This window comes from Oncorhynchus nerka, linkage group LG10 (genome assembly GCF_034236695.1).
Source record: "Oncorhynchus nerka isolate Pitt River linkage group LG10, Oner_Uvic_2.0, whole genome shotgun sequence".
Classification (NCBI taxonomy): domain Eukaryota; kingdom Metazoa; phylum Chordata; class Actinopteri; order Salmoniformes; family Salmonidae; genus Oncorhynchus; species Oncorhynchus nerka.
The window spans coordinates 55,385,416-55,403,386 of NC_088405.1; the positions used below are offsets into that span (position 1 = coordinate 55,385,416).

At 40.9% G+C, this 17,971-nt stretch overlaps 1 protein-coding gene across 1 annotated transcript; it reads left to right on the forward strand.

Annotated features, from left to right (window-relative positions):
- Positions 1-11,144: 11,144 nt before the first annotated feature.
- tmem179bb (transmembrane protein 179Bb) lies at positions 11,145-17,727 on the forward strand. Its single transcript, XM_029670559.2, has 5 exons — positions 11,145-11,350; positions 15,981-16,171; positions 16,273-16,410; positions 16,548-16,626; positions 16,792-17,727. The coding sequence occupies exons 1-5, from the start codon at positions 11,255-11,257 to the stop codon at positions 16,924-16,926; spliced, it is 639 nt and encodes a 212-aa protein (XP_029526419.1). The 5' UTR covers positions 11,145-11,254; the 3' UTR covers positions 16,927-17,727.
- The last annotated feature ends 244 nt before the right edge of the window (positions 17,728-17,971 follow it).

Consider the following 17,971-nt stretch of genomic DNA (forward strand, 5'->3'; position numbering starts at 1 on the left):
GTGATGGGGGTCACTAATGCAGTGAAACTGTTGAAGTCAGAGGTTGTATAGGAGTCTTTGACTCATTTTAATTTGCAGTACAACCATTGGACATTCTAGATGGGGGTGGGGGTGAACAAGAGTAGAACATGATGAAGACTTGAAAAGGGGGGCACATTTGGGATCTTACATGTGTGTTTAAGTCATCAACCAGTTAGGTTACTGATTAGTGCATCTAATACTGTCCGCCAGGCTGTAGTCCTTACGTTATAGTTTGATACAATACAGGAAAACACTCAACAAAATGCAGTCTCTACATGAGCCCATGTCCCTCCTTCTGAAGGGCGGGGGCTGGTGGGTGTCCGGTGTCATGTAACCACAGCGGAGCAGAGCACATTGTGTTCTTTAGGGTCCTCCCTAAAAACATACACTGAATGTGAAATCAACATGTTTTCATGAAGCGGTCTGAGAGAAGGGTGGGTCTAAGGACACAATGTGCTCTGCTCCGTTGTGTCAGTAGAGAAAAGTGGAAGTATGATCAATGATCTGGTCATATGAATATGACTATGATGATTGATCAGACCCGTAATTACATTTAGCTAAAACATATTTTTTTCAGTCATTTTAACCTGCATTTATCCATCTTGACAGGACTGTGAATGGTTACAGAATGCTCAAAGTCACAAACAGCAAAACCCTACACTACACTGGCTGCCGGTAAAGAATCTGTCTGATTTTAAGATCTTACTCCTAACTTTTAAAGTGCTGCATGGCCTTGCCCCCTCTAATCTGACAGACATGCTCATTCTATACAACCCAGTGAGGGTGCTACGCTCCCAAGGAGCCAGTCTGCTTACTGTACCTTGAGGCAGGGGGGCGGAACGTTCTCTGTCAAACCCCCTCAGTCTGTTCCATAACTATGTGGTCACAAAGTCATCATTATGGCTAAACCCTATTTCTACAATGTCTCTTTAGATTTTAAACATAACCCTAACCTTCACTACATGTCTAACCTTAAATTAACCTTAAAGCTCATTTTTACAATATAGACAATTTTGACTTTGTGGCTGTGGTAACTGTTGACAACCCTGTTAAGGAAGAGGCGCAAACATCATTGCGGCTTTTAAATAAAGTTTGAAAACTCACCTTTTTAGCCTGGCCTTTATTCAGTGATTGTTTAAGGCACCCTGTGTGTTTTATGTTATTTTATTCACTATTTTTACTAATTCCTGTTTGCTTTTACTTTGTTCATTTTATTGTTTTAATGTAAAGTGTGCTGCGATTTTACATGCACTTTAAATAAAGTTCGATTTGATTTTAACCCCACTGAATCAAACGTTTAATGAAACGTTTTCTTATCTGATTGTTCAACATGGGAAATCATTGTGGTTTGATATTGCAGACACATTTATCTGGCTTGAAGCCACCAACGTTTCCTGTCTGTTCGGAAGGGGCCGATGTTCCATTGGGGAGCCTTTTGCACAAGTGCCTCAAAGCTAAACCAACCTGTCATCAAGTTCAGGCAGCAGCCACACAGCTAAAGCAGCCCCATGGTGAACACGGCATCAACATGCAGTGTCAGAAATGCTTGTCATTTTTTGACGTTTATGTTAAGCTGGTGGAGTGTAAATGTGCCAGCTTGCAGGAGGTCACTAAAGCACAGAGTGTCTCCTATGCATGGTATCACACACTGTTAGCTCAGCAAAGAAGGTTCCCGTGCGCACCTCAACAAATCCAGACAACTTTGTGCGGGAGCATCTCTTCCCCATGTTCCATGGGAACTCAGCAACCATATACAGTGGGGCAAAAAAAGTATTTAGTCAGCCACCAATTGTGCAAGTTCTCCCACTTAAAAAGATGAGGCCTGTAATTTTCATCATAGGTACACTTCAACTATGACAGACAAAATTAGAATAAAAAAAATCCAGAAAATCGCATTGTAGGATTTTTAATGAATTTATTTGCAAATTATGGTGGTAAATAAGTATTTGGTCACCTACAAACAAGCAAGATTTCTGGCTCTCACAGACTTGTAACTTCTTCTTTAAGAGGCTCCTCTGTCCTCCATTCGTTACCTGTATTAATGGCACCTGTTTGAACTTGTTATCAGTATAAAAGACACCTGTCCACAACCTCAAACAGTTACACTCCAAACTCCACTATGGCCAAGACCAAAGAGCTGTCAAAGGACACCAGAAACAAAATTGTAGACCTGCACCAGGCTGGGAAGACTGAATCTTCAATAGGTAAGCAGCTTGGTTTGAAGAAATCAACTGTGGGAGAAATTATTAGGAAATGGAAGACATACATGACCTGCAGAGAGCTGGGACCAAAGTAACAAAGCCTACCATCAGTAGCACATTACGCCGCAAGGGACTCAAATCCTGCAGTGCCAGACGTGTCACCCTGCTTAAGCCAGTACATGTCCAGGCCCGTCTGAAGTTTGCTAGAGAGCATTTGGATGATCCAGAAGAAGATTGGGAGAATGTCATATGGTCAGATGAAACCAAAATATAACTTTTTGGTAAAAACTCAATTCGTCGTGTTTGGAGGACAAAGAATGCTGAGTTGCATCCAAAGAACACCATACCTACTGTGAAGCATGGGGGTGGAAACATCATGCTTTGGGGCTGTTTTTCTGCAAAGGGACCAGGACGACTGATCCGTGTAAAGGAAAGAATGAATGGGGCCATGTATTGTGAGATTATGAGTGAAAACCTCCTTCCATCAGCAAGGGCATTGAAGATGAAACGTGGCTGGGTCTTTCAGCATGACAATGATCCCAAACACACCGCCCGGGCAACGAAGGAGTGGCTTCGTAAGAAGCATTTCAAGGTCCTGGAGTGGCCTAGCCAGTCTCCAGATCTCAACCCCATAGAAAATCTTTGGAGGGAGTTGAAAGTCTGTGTTGCCCAGCAACAGCCCCAAAACATCACTGCTCTAGAGGAGATCTGCATGGAGGAATGGGCCAAATACCAGCAACAGTGTGTGAAAACCTTGTGAAGACTTACAGAAAACGTTTGACCTCTGTCATTGCCAACAAAGGGTATATAACAAAGTATTGAGATAAACTTTTGTTATTGACCAAATACTTATTTTCCACCATAATTTGCAAATAAATTCATAAAAAATCCTACAATGTGATTTTCTGGATTTATTTTCTCATGTTGTGTACCTATGATGAAAATTACAGGCATCTCATCTTTTTAAGTGGGAGAACTTGCACAATTGGTGGCTGACTAAATACTTTTAGTCTTGTCTGGCAGCGAAACAGTTCATTCAGCCTCATTTACTGCATTTCTAAAAAATGTAGAGGATATGGCTGACTTGTTTAAACAAATGTGGTTTCTACTGACAATTGAGATGTACAAACTATGGCATAAGGGAATGACAAGCAGATAAGAGGCAATCCGTAATTTCAATTAAGACATTCATGAGCGAGCTAGGACGGGCGTTGTCAATATAACTATTTGTTCAGCACTTTTGAAATGTACAGTGACAGAATTCAGAACATGGTCTGTTCTTACAGTATTCTACCTGCACACCAAGTCAGAACCGTAGGATAAATAACGGAGGCATATAAAACAGACAATGAAATGTCTTACAATATTCAATGATTATATTTCTCTAAAACAGGCTAACGGCTACATGTGCACCACCAAGTCAGAACAGTAAGCGAAATTGAGGGGAAAAGGGACCAAATTATTAGTGTGAAGCACACGGGCTACTAACAGCTTACTACACAACATACACTTAGTAACGTTATTACTTTCTTAGCTACAGTATACAGTCGTGGCCAAAAGTTTTGAATGACACAAATATTAATTTTCACAAAGTCTGCTGCCTCAGTTTGTATGATGGCAATTTGCATATACTCCAGAATGTTATGAAGAGTGATCAGATGAATTGCAAAGTCACTCTTTGCCATGCAAATGAACTGAATCCCCCCAAAACATTTCCACTGCATTTCAGCCCTGCAACAAAAGGACCAGCTGACATCATATCAGTGATTCTCTCGTTAACACAGCTGTGAGTGTTGACAAGGACAAGGCAGGAGATCACACTGTCATGCTGATTGAGTTCGAATAACAGACTGGAAGCCTCAAAAGGAGGGTGGTGCTTGGAATCATTGTTCTTCCTCTGTCAACCATGGTTACCTGTAAGGAGACACGTGCCGTCATCATTGCTTTGCACAAAAAGGGCTTCACAGGCAAGGATACTGCTGCCAGTAAGATTGCACCTAAATCAACCATTTATCGGATCATCAAGAACTTCAAGGAGAGCGGTTCAATTGTTTTGAAGAAGGCTTCAGGGCGCACAAGAAAGTCCAACAAGAGCCAGGACCGTCTCCTAAAGTTGATTCAGCTGCGGGATCGGGGCACCACCAATACAGAGCTTGCTCTGGAATGGCAGCAGGAAGGTGTGAGTGCATCTGCACCCACAGTGAGGCGAAGACTTTTGGAGGATGGCCTGGTGTCAAGAAGGGCAGAAAATAAGCCACTTCTCTCCAGGAAAAACATCAGGGACAAGGGACAGACTGATATTCTGCAAAAGGTACAGGGATTGGACTGCTGAGGACTGGGGTAAAGTCATTTTCTCTGATGAATCCTCTTTCCGATTGTTTGGGGCATCCGGAAAAAAGCTTGTCCGGAGAAGACAAGGTGAGCGCTACCATCAGTCCTGTGTCATGCCAACAGTAAAGCATCCTGAGACCATTCATGTTTGGGGTTGCTTCTCAGCCAAGGGAGTGGACTCACTCACAATTTTGCCTATGAACACAGCCATGAATAAAAGATAGTACCAACAGAGCAACTTCTCCCAACCATCCAGGAACAGTTTGGTGACAAAGAATGCCTTTTCCAGCATGATGGAGCACCTTGCCATAAGGCAAAAGTGATAACTAAGTAGCTCGGGGGAACAAAACATCGATATTTTGGGTCCATGGCCAGGAAACCCCCCAGACCATAATCCCATTGAGAACGTATGGTCAATCCTCAAGAGGCGGGTGGACAAACAAAAACCCACAAATTCTGACCAACTACAAGCATTGATTATGCAAGAATGGGCTGCCATCAGGATGTGGCCCAGAAGTTAATTGACAGCATGCCAGGGCGGATTGCAGAGGTCTTGAAAAAGAAGGGTCAACACCACAAACATTGACTCTTTGCATCAACTTCATGTAATTGTCAATAAAAGCCATAGTAACATCTGACAAAAATATCAGTGTCATTCTCAAAACTTTTGGCCATAACTGTACATATCCCCCTGGCATATTACATCATTTATGCAGCAGCATACAAAACATTTTTGTTGTGCTGAGCTCACTACCTTCCAAACCACTCATTGTTGAATTTGCGATTTCCAACTTGTTGTGTAATGTTTATCCAATGGCCAATGAGCACCAATACGTTTTATCTTTAATTTCTCTTCATTATTTCTCTTCATATGACAAGGATTGAAAATGATTTGCCAGTAGATTGTTGACTTGATTCATGATGAGTGCTAGCTAAAATTTTGAAAGTATGATGTTGACATGATCCGTCCAATCAAAGCTACTGTACATACGTGATTTGACGTCATTTTATCTGTGGCAAATGACCTTGAGTCTTCTTGGATGGGCACTTTCAATGTAACTATGTCAGCAGCCAAAGGGCTAGAATTTTAGCGGTGACATAGTGTCCCCATGAGTGACAGAACACTGAGCCAATCACAACGCAACGCTCTGTATTTTCTGCTGGCTTGCACCACTACCACATAAAGCACTGAGCTTGGCTGAAACACCTGCATTCTGGAGCTGTCTTACTCAAGAAAGGAAAAAGAGACCATGTTTGTACACAGCTTTATTAACTCAATGATATATATACACAAATGTTTTTCTTTGCATTGTTTGCAAACTGATATGTGACACGTATTAAAGCCAAAATAACATGTTAAACAGGCAAGCACCTGTTTTATTTATAATTTTTTTGCTATAAATGTGAGGCTCACCTTCCCTTTATGATGTGTCGCCACTGCTCCCGAGTCGTCTGATAACTCTCTCAAAATGTATATGCACATTAGCTAACCTTCTCGTGCTTGTGACATCCTCGTCAGACAGCTGGCCTCCTTTCTGAGTGACGGCTGGTACGGCAAGGTTTACCTTCCTCTCATACAACAGATCTCGGATGGTGAAGCCCCTGTCTGCCATAACTTAAATCGCCAGACCTAAGGTATTCCAGGAAGCCAGAGTTTTGGGTGATTAACTTGTCACTGCATCTGCCTCCATGTGCAGGAGAAAAAAACATAACGAGTCCACACTGAGAAAATACTTCAGCGTATTGCTGGAATAATAGTGGCTGTATGACCCCCCTCTGAAATCGAGAAGAGTGGTTACAGAGCAGCCGATGATGCAAGTGGTGTTGGGGAACTTCTATTTGAAGCATTGTGTTCTGGATCGTCTCCCTCGGCAGCCATGGAATGTAGATCCTTGTGCTCCTCCATTGTGTCAATCCAGTAGGAAAGGATTCTGCTCACTACTCCCTGGGACACAGCAAAGCGTTCAGCAAGATCACCCTGGAGTTAGCTGTGTAACATAGTTAGCTAAGCTTGCTAACTTCTGCCTGATTCAGGACACCACATCTGTGACGTTAGCTAGAGATGTCGCCTTCTGGTCTGTACTGTAGCATCATAGCCTAGCCAATTCTCAGGGAAAGGACACTCTTCAGTCGGCCTCTTATTCACAAAGTGATACGAACACACATAGCGGTTTGGTGGTTTCTTAAAGTTCAATGCTTTGAGCCAAAGAGACTGCAAATCAAAAGGAGCCTTAGAACTGAACTCGCTCCCCAAAAAGTTTGGTGGTCAAAACACTCCTGCTCCATGAACAGCCTTCGTTTCTACCAGTTATTGTGTCATCCCCTTACCAAAAATAAAATGTCTGTTTTGCGTGAATCCATGTTTGGGAAGTTGTGAGAGGTGTGTTGGTTATCTAGGTTAGCTGCGAACTATTGGCCAGAAATGCTTAACCGGAAGTCCCCCACAAAAAAAATGAAATAGAACCCGCCCATATTTCCGGTGAAAATTAGGTGAATATACTGTAGCATTTGCGAAGTCATCAACAGCTATTGTTTCAAATCAACCCAGGGTTCAACTAAAAATAGACAATACATATACAGGGCATTCGGAAAGTATTCAGACCCCTTGACTTTTTCCACATTTTGTTACGTTACAGCCTTATTCTAAAGTTGATTAAATATTGTTTTTCTTCATCAATCTTCACACAATACCCCATAACGACAAAGCAAAAACTGGTTTTTAGAAATGTCTGCAAATGTATTAAAAATTAAAAACAGAAATGCCTTATTTACATAAGTATTCAGACCCTTTGCTATGAGACTACAACTTGATTGGAGTCCACATGTGGTAAATTCAATTGATTGGACATGATTTGGAAAGGCACAAACCTGTCTATATAAGGTCCCACAGTTGACAGTGCATGACAGAGCAAAAACCAAGCTGTGAGGTCGAAGGAATTGTAGATCTCCGAGACAGGATTGTGTCGAGGCACAGATCTGGGGAAGGGTACCAAAACATTTCTGCAGCATTGAAGGTCCCCAAGAACACAGTGGCCTCCATCATTCTTAAATGTAAGAAGTTTGGAACCAACAAGACTCTTCCTAGAGCTGGCTGCCCAGCCAAACTGAGCAATCGGTGGGGAAGGGCTTTGGTCAGGGAGGTGACCAATAACCCGATGATCACTCTGACTTAGCTCCAGAGTTCCTCTTTGGAGAACCTTCCAAAAGGACAGCTATCTCTGCAGCACTCCACCAATCAGGCCTTTATGGTAGTATAGTGTCCAGACGGAAGCCACTCCTCAGTAAAGGTACATGACAGCCCGCTTGGGGTTTTCCAAAAGGCACCTAAAGGACTCTCAGACCATGAGAAACAAGATTCTCTGGTCTGATGAAACCGAGAGTGAACTATTTGGCCTGAATACCAAGCGTCACATCTGGAGGAAACCAGGCACCATCCCTACGGTGACGCATGGTGGTGGCAGCATCATGCTGTGGGGATGTTTTTCAGCGGCGGGGACTGGGAGACAAGTCAGGGTGAGGGAAAGATGACCAGAGCAAAGTACAGAGAGATCCTTGATTAAAAACCTGATCCAAAGCACTCAGGACCTCAGACGGTGTCGAACGTTCCCCTTCCAACAGAACAACAACCCTAAGCACACAGCCAAGACAATGCCGGAGTGGCTTCGGGACAAGTCTCTGAATGTCCTTGAGTGGCACAGCCAGAGCCCGGACTTGAACCCCGGACTTGAAAATAGATGTGCAGCGACGCTTCCCATCCAACCTGACAGAGCTTGAGAGGATCTGCAGAGAAGAATGGGAGAAACTCCGAAAATACAGATGTGCCAAGCTTGTAGCGTCATACCAAAGACCCGAGGGTGTAATCACTGCCAAAGGTGCTTCAACAAAGTGCTGAGTAAAAGGTCTGAATAACTATGTAAATGTGATATTTGTTTCATTTTTAATACTTTTGCAATACATTTTCCAAAATGTCAAAAAATCTGTTTTTGCTTTGTCGTTATGGGGTATTGTGTGTAGATTGATCAGCAAAAATATATATATTTTAATAAATTTTAGAATAAGACTATAACGTAACAAAATGTGGAAAAAGTCAAGGGGTCTGAATGCACTGTAGGTCTGTCACGCCCTGGTCTAAGTATTTTGTGTTTTCTTCATGTATTGGGTCAGGCCAGGGTGTGGCATAGAGTTTTTGTATTGTGGTGTGTTTTGTCTTGGGATTTTGGAATGTGTGTATAGTGGGATTGTAGCTTAGTGGGGTGTTCTAGGAGAGTCTATGGCTGTCTGAAGTGGTTCTCAATCAGAGGCAGGTGTTTACCGTTGTCTCTGATTGGGAACCATATTTAGGCAGCCATATTCTTTGGTTGTATTGTGGGTGATTGTCCTGTGTGTCTTGATGTCCTGGTTAGAGGTTAGTAGACACTTGTATAGGCTGTTTTCGGTTTTCGTAGCGTTAGTGTTTTGTTGTGTGTTACGTTTGTTTATTAAAGATGAATCACAATAGACACGCTGCAGTTTGGTCCGACTCTCCTTCACCATTAGAAAGCCGTTACAAGGTCTAGGATTTCAAGCTTTGGTTCATGTCAAATGACATTTTCAAATTGATATTGAATATATTGGATTCACGTCTCCATTTCAACCAAAAATCTAAGTTAAATAATAGAACTAAATCAAATCAAACTCGATTTAAAGTGCATTTAAAATTTGATTTGATTTAGTCCCATTCTTTAACTTAGATTTTTGGTTGAAATGGAGAAGTGAATCCAACATATCAATTATTAATTTGAAGACAAACTGGAATTGAAGTCAGACTAAGTCAGTGGCACAAAATATACTGTTCATCTCCTTCAAATGTTGACATTTGGTTGTGTTTGACAACCAAGCACAATTCAATATCACTTTTGCAATACAGTAAATAGCCTATTAACTTGTCGACAAGATAAGAAATGATATGTTGGATTCACGTCTCCAACTAAACCAAAAATACAAGTTCAAGAATAGGATTAAGCCAGCGGCTCAGTAGAAACTATCCAAACATTAGATACATCTCCTTTAAATTATGATATTTAGTTGCTTTGTCAACCTAACAGAATTCAATGTCACTTTTGTATTATAGTAAATAACCTAAAGTTAAGGCTATCTTACAAACTAATGTAAATGTTTTTGTCAGGGGCACAACTTTGGTTTTAGAAGTGGGGGGGACATAATAAACACTCCAAACAGCCTACCCGACCACTCGGCGGCGTCCACGTGGTCCTGAAGCACACCATTGCCTCGTTTTGTATCACATTCCAATGAAAAAACTGGGAAGGACAAAAATGCAATTTCAGAAGGTGGGGGCGACATGTCCCCCCGTCCCCAGTGAAAGTTGCGGCCCTAGTTTTTATTTAACCTTAAAATTAGTAACTCATCAATAGGCCACATTTTGATGCTACTGTCACTAAAAAAGCCATATGTCATCATAGAAAGCATGCATGTCCAAGATAGCATGCAAACGTTGCAAGTCTGTGGAGATCTTCACAATGTAAATATCTGTGCAGAATCTCAAACAGCATTGATCACTTGCACTTGATATTTTTAATGTGATGTCAACTACAATCCAGGTCATATGGTTGTGCTGTTAGATGAAGCACAGTGATAACACATTACATTTTTCTATCTATACAAAATATTTTATATTGTATTCCCATTTGAACTTTGTTGTGATTTTAAATGGTTGAAAGTGCAGTAATAAAACATTTAGATGAAAACTAAATCAAACATCAGGCATTGTTTTTCCATAGTGTCACATTGGGAATTCAACAAACTTCTGGCTGTATTTTTGAGTGGGTGAATAAAGTTTGAAATCTCAGTGATCCACCCGTTCAACCCCCAGTGTTGCTCATCTAAGCAGGGGCTTTGATTTGATCTCCTGTTATTTGTTCCTTTCATTATTGTGGTACCCAGCAGATATTGAATGTCTGAGACATCCACCTCCCGGTCGCTCAGGTTTAGGCTACATTGTGGAAAACAGAACATTTGTATGAAGTTAAGGTGTTTATATATATTTTTATTTTACTTTGAAGAAAGTATTATTGGGATTAAAACTAGTAGTTTACAACCGTAGTTAAGCAACAGTTTAACTTAGCAAATCAGCAAAGAAAAGTGTTCTGCTGACAAATGTTCTCTCATCACTCTGGAATACTTACAAATTAATCACAAACCACCAGAGACAGACGACTGCTGATGATGCGCACACACACACGCACAGACAGACAGACAGACACACACACACACACACACACATTTTCCAGTCTCTCAGAGGAGAACAATACTAGAGGCAAAAATTGGCTTTGCATTTCTGTGCATGGAATTCTAAACTGGATTATGGTTATAGGGAATCCTGGTGGAGTCCTCGGGAGTCGGGACTCACATCTAATACGACAACAACATTGTTAGATAGTCATAAAGCATTCCATCCCAATCTTACAATCAACCAATTCTAATAAATGCATTGCATTCCTTGGCCACATTCAATTGCGGTTTATAATGAACAAAACGCTTGAATAGGTACATTGTTGCAAAAAAAACAGTCAGAGCTCACAGTTAAGAGTGTCTCCATTGTAGACCTTTACGCACAATTTAACACGCTTGGAACGGAGTGCGTTGTCCGGGTGCTAGGGTGTCCTCGATGGGTATTATAGGATGGCTTTGCAGAGGTGTTCGTGATGGTGTTGCCGTGGCTGCTCGTTTTGGAGCTCGTACTTTACGCAGGCTGTTTCATCTGTGGAATAATGTCCGCTGCTTCTCTGACAATCACCCAGGTACGAATGCATGAATGTTTGAAATGTCGGGAACTTTCAGCCGCCTATGATACATTCTAAACTTGAGAACTCTTTTTATCCCTGTATAAAAAAAAACAATATCAATAGAAATGTATTGACAACATTTCCACACATAGCCAAGGCTACTGTCTGCTGCCACCCTCCTCAAACCGACGCTAGGCTACTGGTAGGCTGCTAGATGTAAAGCATACATGGGATATGTTTTTATCGTCCTCTCAACGACGGGTCAAACTTTTAGCTGCTACGTCCGTTATGGGAGATTTTTTATCAGACATTCAAGAAACTTTCTCCTATATTATGTTGTCTTTTCCTGCTTTTATCTCAGAATTTGCCACACATCCCAAAACATGGGGGCTAGCCTATAATGAGAAAAGAAATGAAATCAGCAGAGATAATCATGTGAAGTCAGTGAATATCATTGATGACTCTTCGCTAGGCCTACCGGCTTATACAATGTCTTAGTGGACTTCACCTAAATGCAAAATTGTTGCATGCAGTGACTTTGCAATAGATTAGGCTACAATTCCACATAAAATACTACAGTTTACTATATAATACTATAGTACTTACTATAGAATTCTATAGTATTCTGTAGTAAACTGTAGTATACTGTAAAATGCTATACTGCACACTGGAGTATCCCTCGATTGTGTAGTGCTTACTACAGAATTTTGTAGAATACTGTAGACTACTATACTGCACACTTTAGTTTCCTTCGATCGTGATGTTCTTTTTATTGAATTTTGTAGTATACTGTAGAATAATACACTACACACTGTATCGATATGCTCATATACAGCTGATGTCGGAAGTTAACATACGCCTTAGCCAAATGCATTTAAACTCAGTTTTTCACAATTACTTACATTTAATCCCAGTAAAAATTCTTAGGTGACATTTCAGAATAATAGTAGAGAGAATGAGTGGGTCAGAAGTGTACATACACTCAATTAGTATTTGGTAGCATTGCCTTTAAATTGTTTAACTTGGGTCAAAAGTTTTCTGTAGTCTTCCACATGCTTCCCACAATAAGTTGGGTGAATTTTGGCCCATTCCTCCTGACAGAGCTGGTGTAACTGAGTCAGGTTTGTAGGCCTCCTTGCTCGCACATGCTTTTTCAGTTCTGCCCACAAATATTCTATACGATTGAGGTCCTATAGAATTGAGATTGGGATGGCCACTCCAATACCTTGACTTTGTTGTCCTTAAGCCATTTGCCACAACTTTGGAAGTATTTTTGGGGCCATTGTCAATTTTGGAAGACCCATTTCCGACCAAGCTTTAACTTCCTGACTGATGTCTTGAGATGTTGCTTCAATATATCCACATAATTGTCCTCCCTCATGATGCCATCTATTTTGTGAAGTGCACCAGTCCCTCCTGCAGTAAAGCACCCCCACAACATGATGCTGCCACCCCCGTGCTTCACTGTTGGGATGGTGTTCTTTGGCTTGCAAGCCTCCCCCTTTTCCCTCCAAACATAACAATGGTCATTATGGCCAATCAGTTATATTTTGGTTTCATCAGACCAGAGGACATTTCTCCAAAAAGTACGATCTTTGTCCCATTGTGCAGTTGTAAACAGTACTCTGGCTTTTTTATGGCGGTTTTGGAGCAGTGGCTTGTTCCTTGCGGAGTGGCCTTTCAGGTTATGTCAATATAGGACTTGTTTTACTGTGGATATAGATACTTTGGTACCTGTTTCCTTCAGCATCTTCACAAGGTCCTTTGCTGTTGTTCTGGGATTGATTTGCACTTTTCGCACCAAAGTACGTTAATCTCTAGGAGACAGAACGCGTCTCCTTCCTAAGCGGTATGACGGCTACGTGGTCCCATGGTGTTTATACTTGCATACTATTGTTTGTACAGATGAACGTGGTACCTTCAGGCATTTGGAAATTGCTCGTAAGGATGAACCAGACTTGTGGTTGTCTAAAAAAAAAAATCTGAGGTCTTGGCTTTTGATTTTACCATGATGTCAAGTAATGAGGCACTGAGTTTGAAGGTAGGCCTTGAAACACATTGTCGTGGAAATGTCCTTTATTACCAAATCATGAGAAAGCAAACCACACACAAGTCAGAGTTATCATAAAGTCCATCTTTAATTATATGAGCTTCACCATAGCCCTGTGACTCTCAGATCAATTCAGTGTCCATAAATGAATTCTCTGAGAGTGTAAACATAATGGCAACTGAGATCCTTTATAGCAAAGACACACCCATCTAAACTCACATGACAAATAACAGATCTTAGGAACATTACACAAAGAACCTTTTACCAGAAAAAAAGGAGTATCCTATAGCCAGACAGCATTAGTTATACATTATCATTCAGTTTGCCCTCTTAGACAAAGTTCTTATCTCATTCTTGGTACCATTTAGGACCAAAACATTACCTCATCCAATGGCATATATCAATTGTCAATTTCTAGATACTCCCATAAAAAGTGACTGGCACACAGACATTGTGGAGCCACCTAACTAGTTCCCCATTAATCACACCATCCCTTCACATGGTTTAGGAATAGTTACAGACACATTCACAGATAAGACTAACCCGACTCTCTCCCTCTCTGGGCCCAAGTAACTTTCCCACATAAGCATACTATAAAAATTAATAAAACATCTTATTTATCAATGTTACCTAAAGAATTCTGACTCTGCTACCACAACATCCACAGGTACACCTCCATTTGACTCAAATGATGTCAATTAGCCTATCAGAAGCTTCTAAAGCCATGACATCATTTTCTGGAATTTTCCATGCTGTTTAAAGACACAGTCAACTCAGTGTATGTAAACTTCTGGCCCACTGGAATTGTGATACAGTGAATTATAAGTGAAATAATCTGTCTGTAAAAAATTGTTGGAAAAATTACTTGTGTCATGCACACAGTAAATGTCCTAACCGACTTGCCAAAACTATAGTTTGTTAACAAGAAATTTGTGGAGTGGTTGAAAAACTAGTTTTAATGCCTCCTACCTAAGTGTATGTAAACTTCCGACTTCAACTGTATGTTAAACCTGATGTGTTAATCTACTGTATGTGATGTGATGTGTTAACCTGATGTGTTAATCTACTCTATGTTCTGCCCATTCCCCATCCCCCCATATCACAATTTGTGCCACTCATGACTGAAAAACCTACATGCCAAGTATATACCATATATTGTGTTCCCTACAGGTTATAGAAAAGAGCAGAAGTGTTGGACCTAACTGTGCAGTCCACAGTCCTACCTAAATACTGGTTATGGACAATTTGCTATTTTAATGTCGTTCAGTAAGATTCCTCAAGGTGAAAGCCCCCTCAAAAAATATATATAATTAAAAATGATAATAAAACAAAAACACTACAATACTACACTACAATACTACAGTAAAGTTTGCAAAAACACTACAGTGCATACTATAGTTAAGTGATAATGCCTAAGAAGCCGGTGTTTGAAGGATATATTGGCATGGGTGTTGTTAGGCCTGAGACGATATATATTATATATAAATATTACTATATATAAATATAGTAATACTAACGTATACTATAGTATTTTTTCATGTGGGATTTTCATACAGATGGCAATGACTTTGAAATGAAATGTGTTGAGAGACAGGAAAATGAAACATGAGATCTACCTACATTCAGAGTCCTCCCGACTGTTTCACACGGCCCAATGGCACCATATAATCGTCATCTAATGTCCTAAAAGAATATAGCTGTACATTTGTGCACATGAATGGAGGAATGGAATTTCTCAAGCATTCCTCTCCAAGTTGAATTAAGCTCTTCCCTACCCAGGCCAGGAAACACAGTGAGGTCTGTGTGTGACAGACCTCACTCTGTTTCCCTGCCTATTAAGGGACGTTAATTTGAGAGCATGTGTATCTCGCCATGGCTGACCAAGCTCTCTTGCTGTCAATGTCCAGTGAAGATACTTGCCATTGTTATAGGTTGTGTAAAGTGCATTAAAACCTCTTAAGGATCCAACTTTTTTTTCTTTCAATTTTCGCCTAAAATGACATTCTCAAATCTAACTGCCTGTAGCTCATTTTGAAGTTTGTGGAAATGTGAAATTAATGTAGGAGAATATAACACATCAGATCTGGTAAAAGATAATTGTTGTTGTACCATCATCTTTGAAATGCATGAGAAAGGCCATCATTAATTATTCTAGCCCAGGCGCAATTTAGATTTTGGCCACTAGATGGAAGCAGTGTATGTGCAAAGTTTTAGACTGATCAATGAACCATTGCGTACCTGTTCATAATGTTGTAAGACTGCCCAAATGTGCATAATTGGTTTATTAATGCATTTTCAAGTTCATAATTGTGCACTCTCCTCAAACAATAGCATGGTATTATTTCACTGTAATAGCTACTGTAAATTGGACGGTGCAGTTAGATTACCAATAATTTAAGCTTTCTGCCCATGTCAGATATGTCTATGTCCTGGGAATTGTTTTTGTTACTTACAACCTCATGCTAATCACATCAGCCTACGTTAGCTCAACCATCCCGCGTGGGGGGGGGGGACACTGATACCGTAGAGGTAGCATTTCAATTGCATACTGTAGGATAGATGGTATACTGAATGCATCTGTATTGTGTCATGCAGGGCCACTTTACAGGGCAGTGCATTCTTTATGGGACTGTTGAGTACAACACATCTGGCCTGATCCTGGAGAACCCCAGCCATCCTTCCCTCTGCTACTTTGTGTCAGCCATCTCCGTGTCTGTGGCCATCTACTGCTTCTGCCTCACCATCTACTGGATCTACACCAGCTGTGTGGAAGAGGAGGTCAAGAGGTGAGAGACAGACTTTCCATGCCTAGTAGTGTGGCAGCAAAGCAGAAATGATTTGATTTGTTTGTTGTGGACTTTCTTTACTTCCTGTCCTGCACCACCAGGGAAAGGCTGTGGCTGAATGTGACTCTGGGGGTGTGTATGAAGATATTGTTTTTCCTGGCGGTGTCAGGGTGTACCCTGAGGATCGGCAGGGACCGCCTCTGTCTGTCTGCCCTCCACAACGTGCCCTCCATAACCAGGTGAGATGGCTGCCTTTTTTCCCTGTCTTCTCCCGTATCACCTCTTCGCTCAGTGCCCTCTTGTTTCTCATACCATATGTGAAATGTGAAATATTGTATGCCATTCTTGTTCACTTGGAGGACTTCTTTCATTTCAGTTGTGAAGAAGCTGAGAATAAAACCTGGGTCAGTCCCTACAATGGAAGTCAGTTCTACACGGGATTGTATAATGCAGAGGTCTGTCCTGACACTGTGCATATCATAATATTAACTAACACATCAAAACGTTATTGCCTTATCAGACCACAAGCTGCTTCAAAACCACAGATCATGTGTTGTCATTGTTATTTAAACCCATGTATTTTATTCTTCATCTCTGCAGTCTTCTTTTGTCTTTCCCAGAAGTCCGTGTGGGTGAACTTCTTCTTCTGGGTGCAGATCGTGGTGGTGGTGTTTGTCCAGAAACGTCAGGGGTTAGGCTCAAGGTCAGAATGGAGCGTGTCTGAAACAGAGCCCTTCTTCCACCGTCCTGTCTGACCCTACCGACCACACCAAGCCAGATGGGTGCCATAATGGTTGTGTTCCTCTGCTCAGACGTTGCTGACGAATGCCAGATCTTACAACACCTACATAGGTATTTTACGTATCAGCTAAACCATATTTTTTAGCACGTTATAGTAATCTGGTGCCCAACGGCACAGTCGATGACGTGGCACACAACCATTAGTTGATGCATGCAACGTCTGAGCAGGGCAACACGACCAATGTGTCCTTGAATACAGGTCCCTGCATGCAACAACCTAGTTTTGTCCCAAGCTCAAGACAGGGATAACAGTGGGTAATAAAACCGGATGTACTAAATTATTGGTAATGTAATTAGATTCCACTGCAGTATGACATAGTCTACCATACACATTTGACTTAAATGGGCTGAATTGGCCCCGACTCTGTCATATGGATAAGTCCTTTTATTAAATATGAAACTGAGATTCCTTTTGATAAAGCCACTCAGTACTGACATTAAAGGCATTACAACCTCTAATTTAGGCCAGCAATGGGGCGCCCTAACTACAATGTGTTTTCCCTTTGGAAGAGTGGGAATAGTACAATTAACATTGGAGGTAACTTCTTCCATTTTTGTATACTTATCAGTTTAACCAATTAGTTACACAATTCAGTCACTTCCTGTTACGTAAAATGACCTGCTCAATGTATACTGATTGATGTAAGAGCTGTAAAAGTCAAACATTTTCTGTGTATTTCATGTGTTTTTGTCAAAGCAAAATCTGTCATTACTAAAATCTTTATTGATTATGAAGTCATTATTAATGAAGTACAGTTACATTGTTACTAGTTATTTTTTACTAGTTATTTTTTACGAGAAAAAGGTTTGCAAATAAATAACAAATATTGTTCCAGATTCACTCCATCACAACCTTCATAAATGGCATTAACTACAGTCTCCATTCCCAACCACTGACACATTAAATAATTGTTTTGTCATACCCGTGGTATATGGTCTGATATAAGATGGCTATCAGCCAATCAGCATTCAGGGCTCGACCCACCCAATTTATAAATG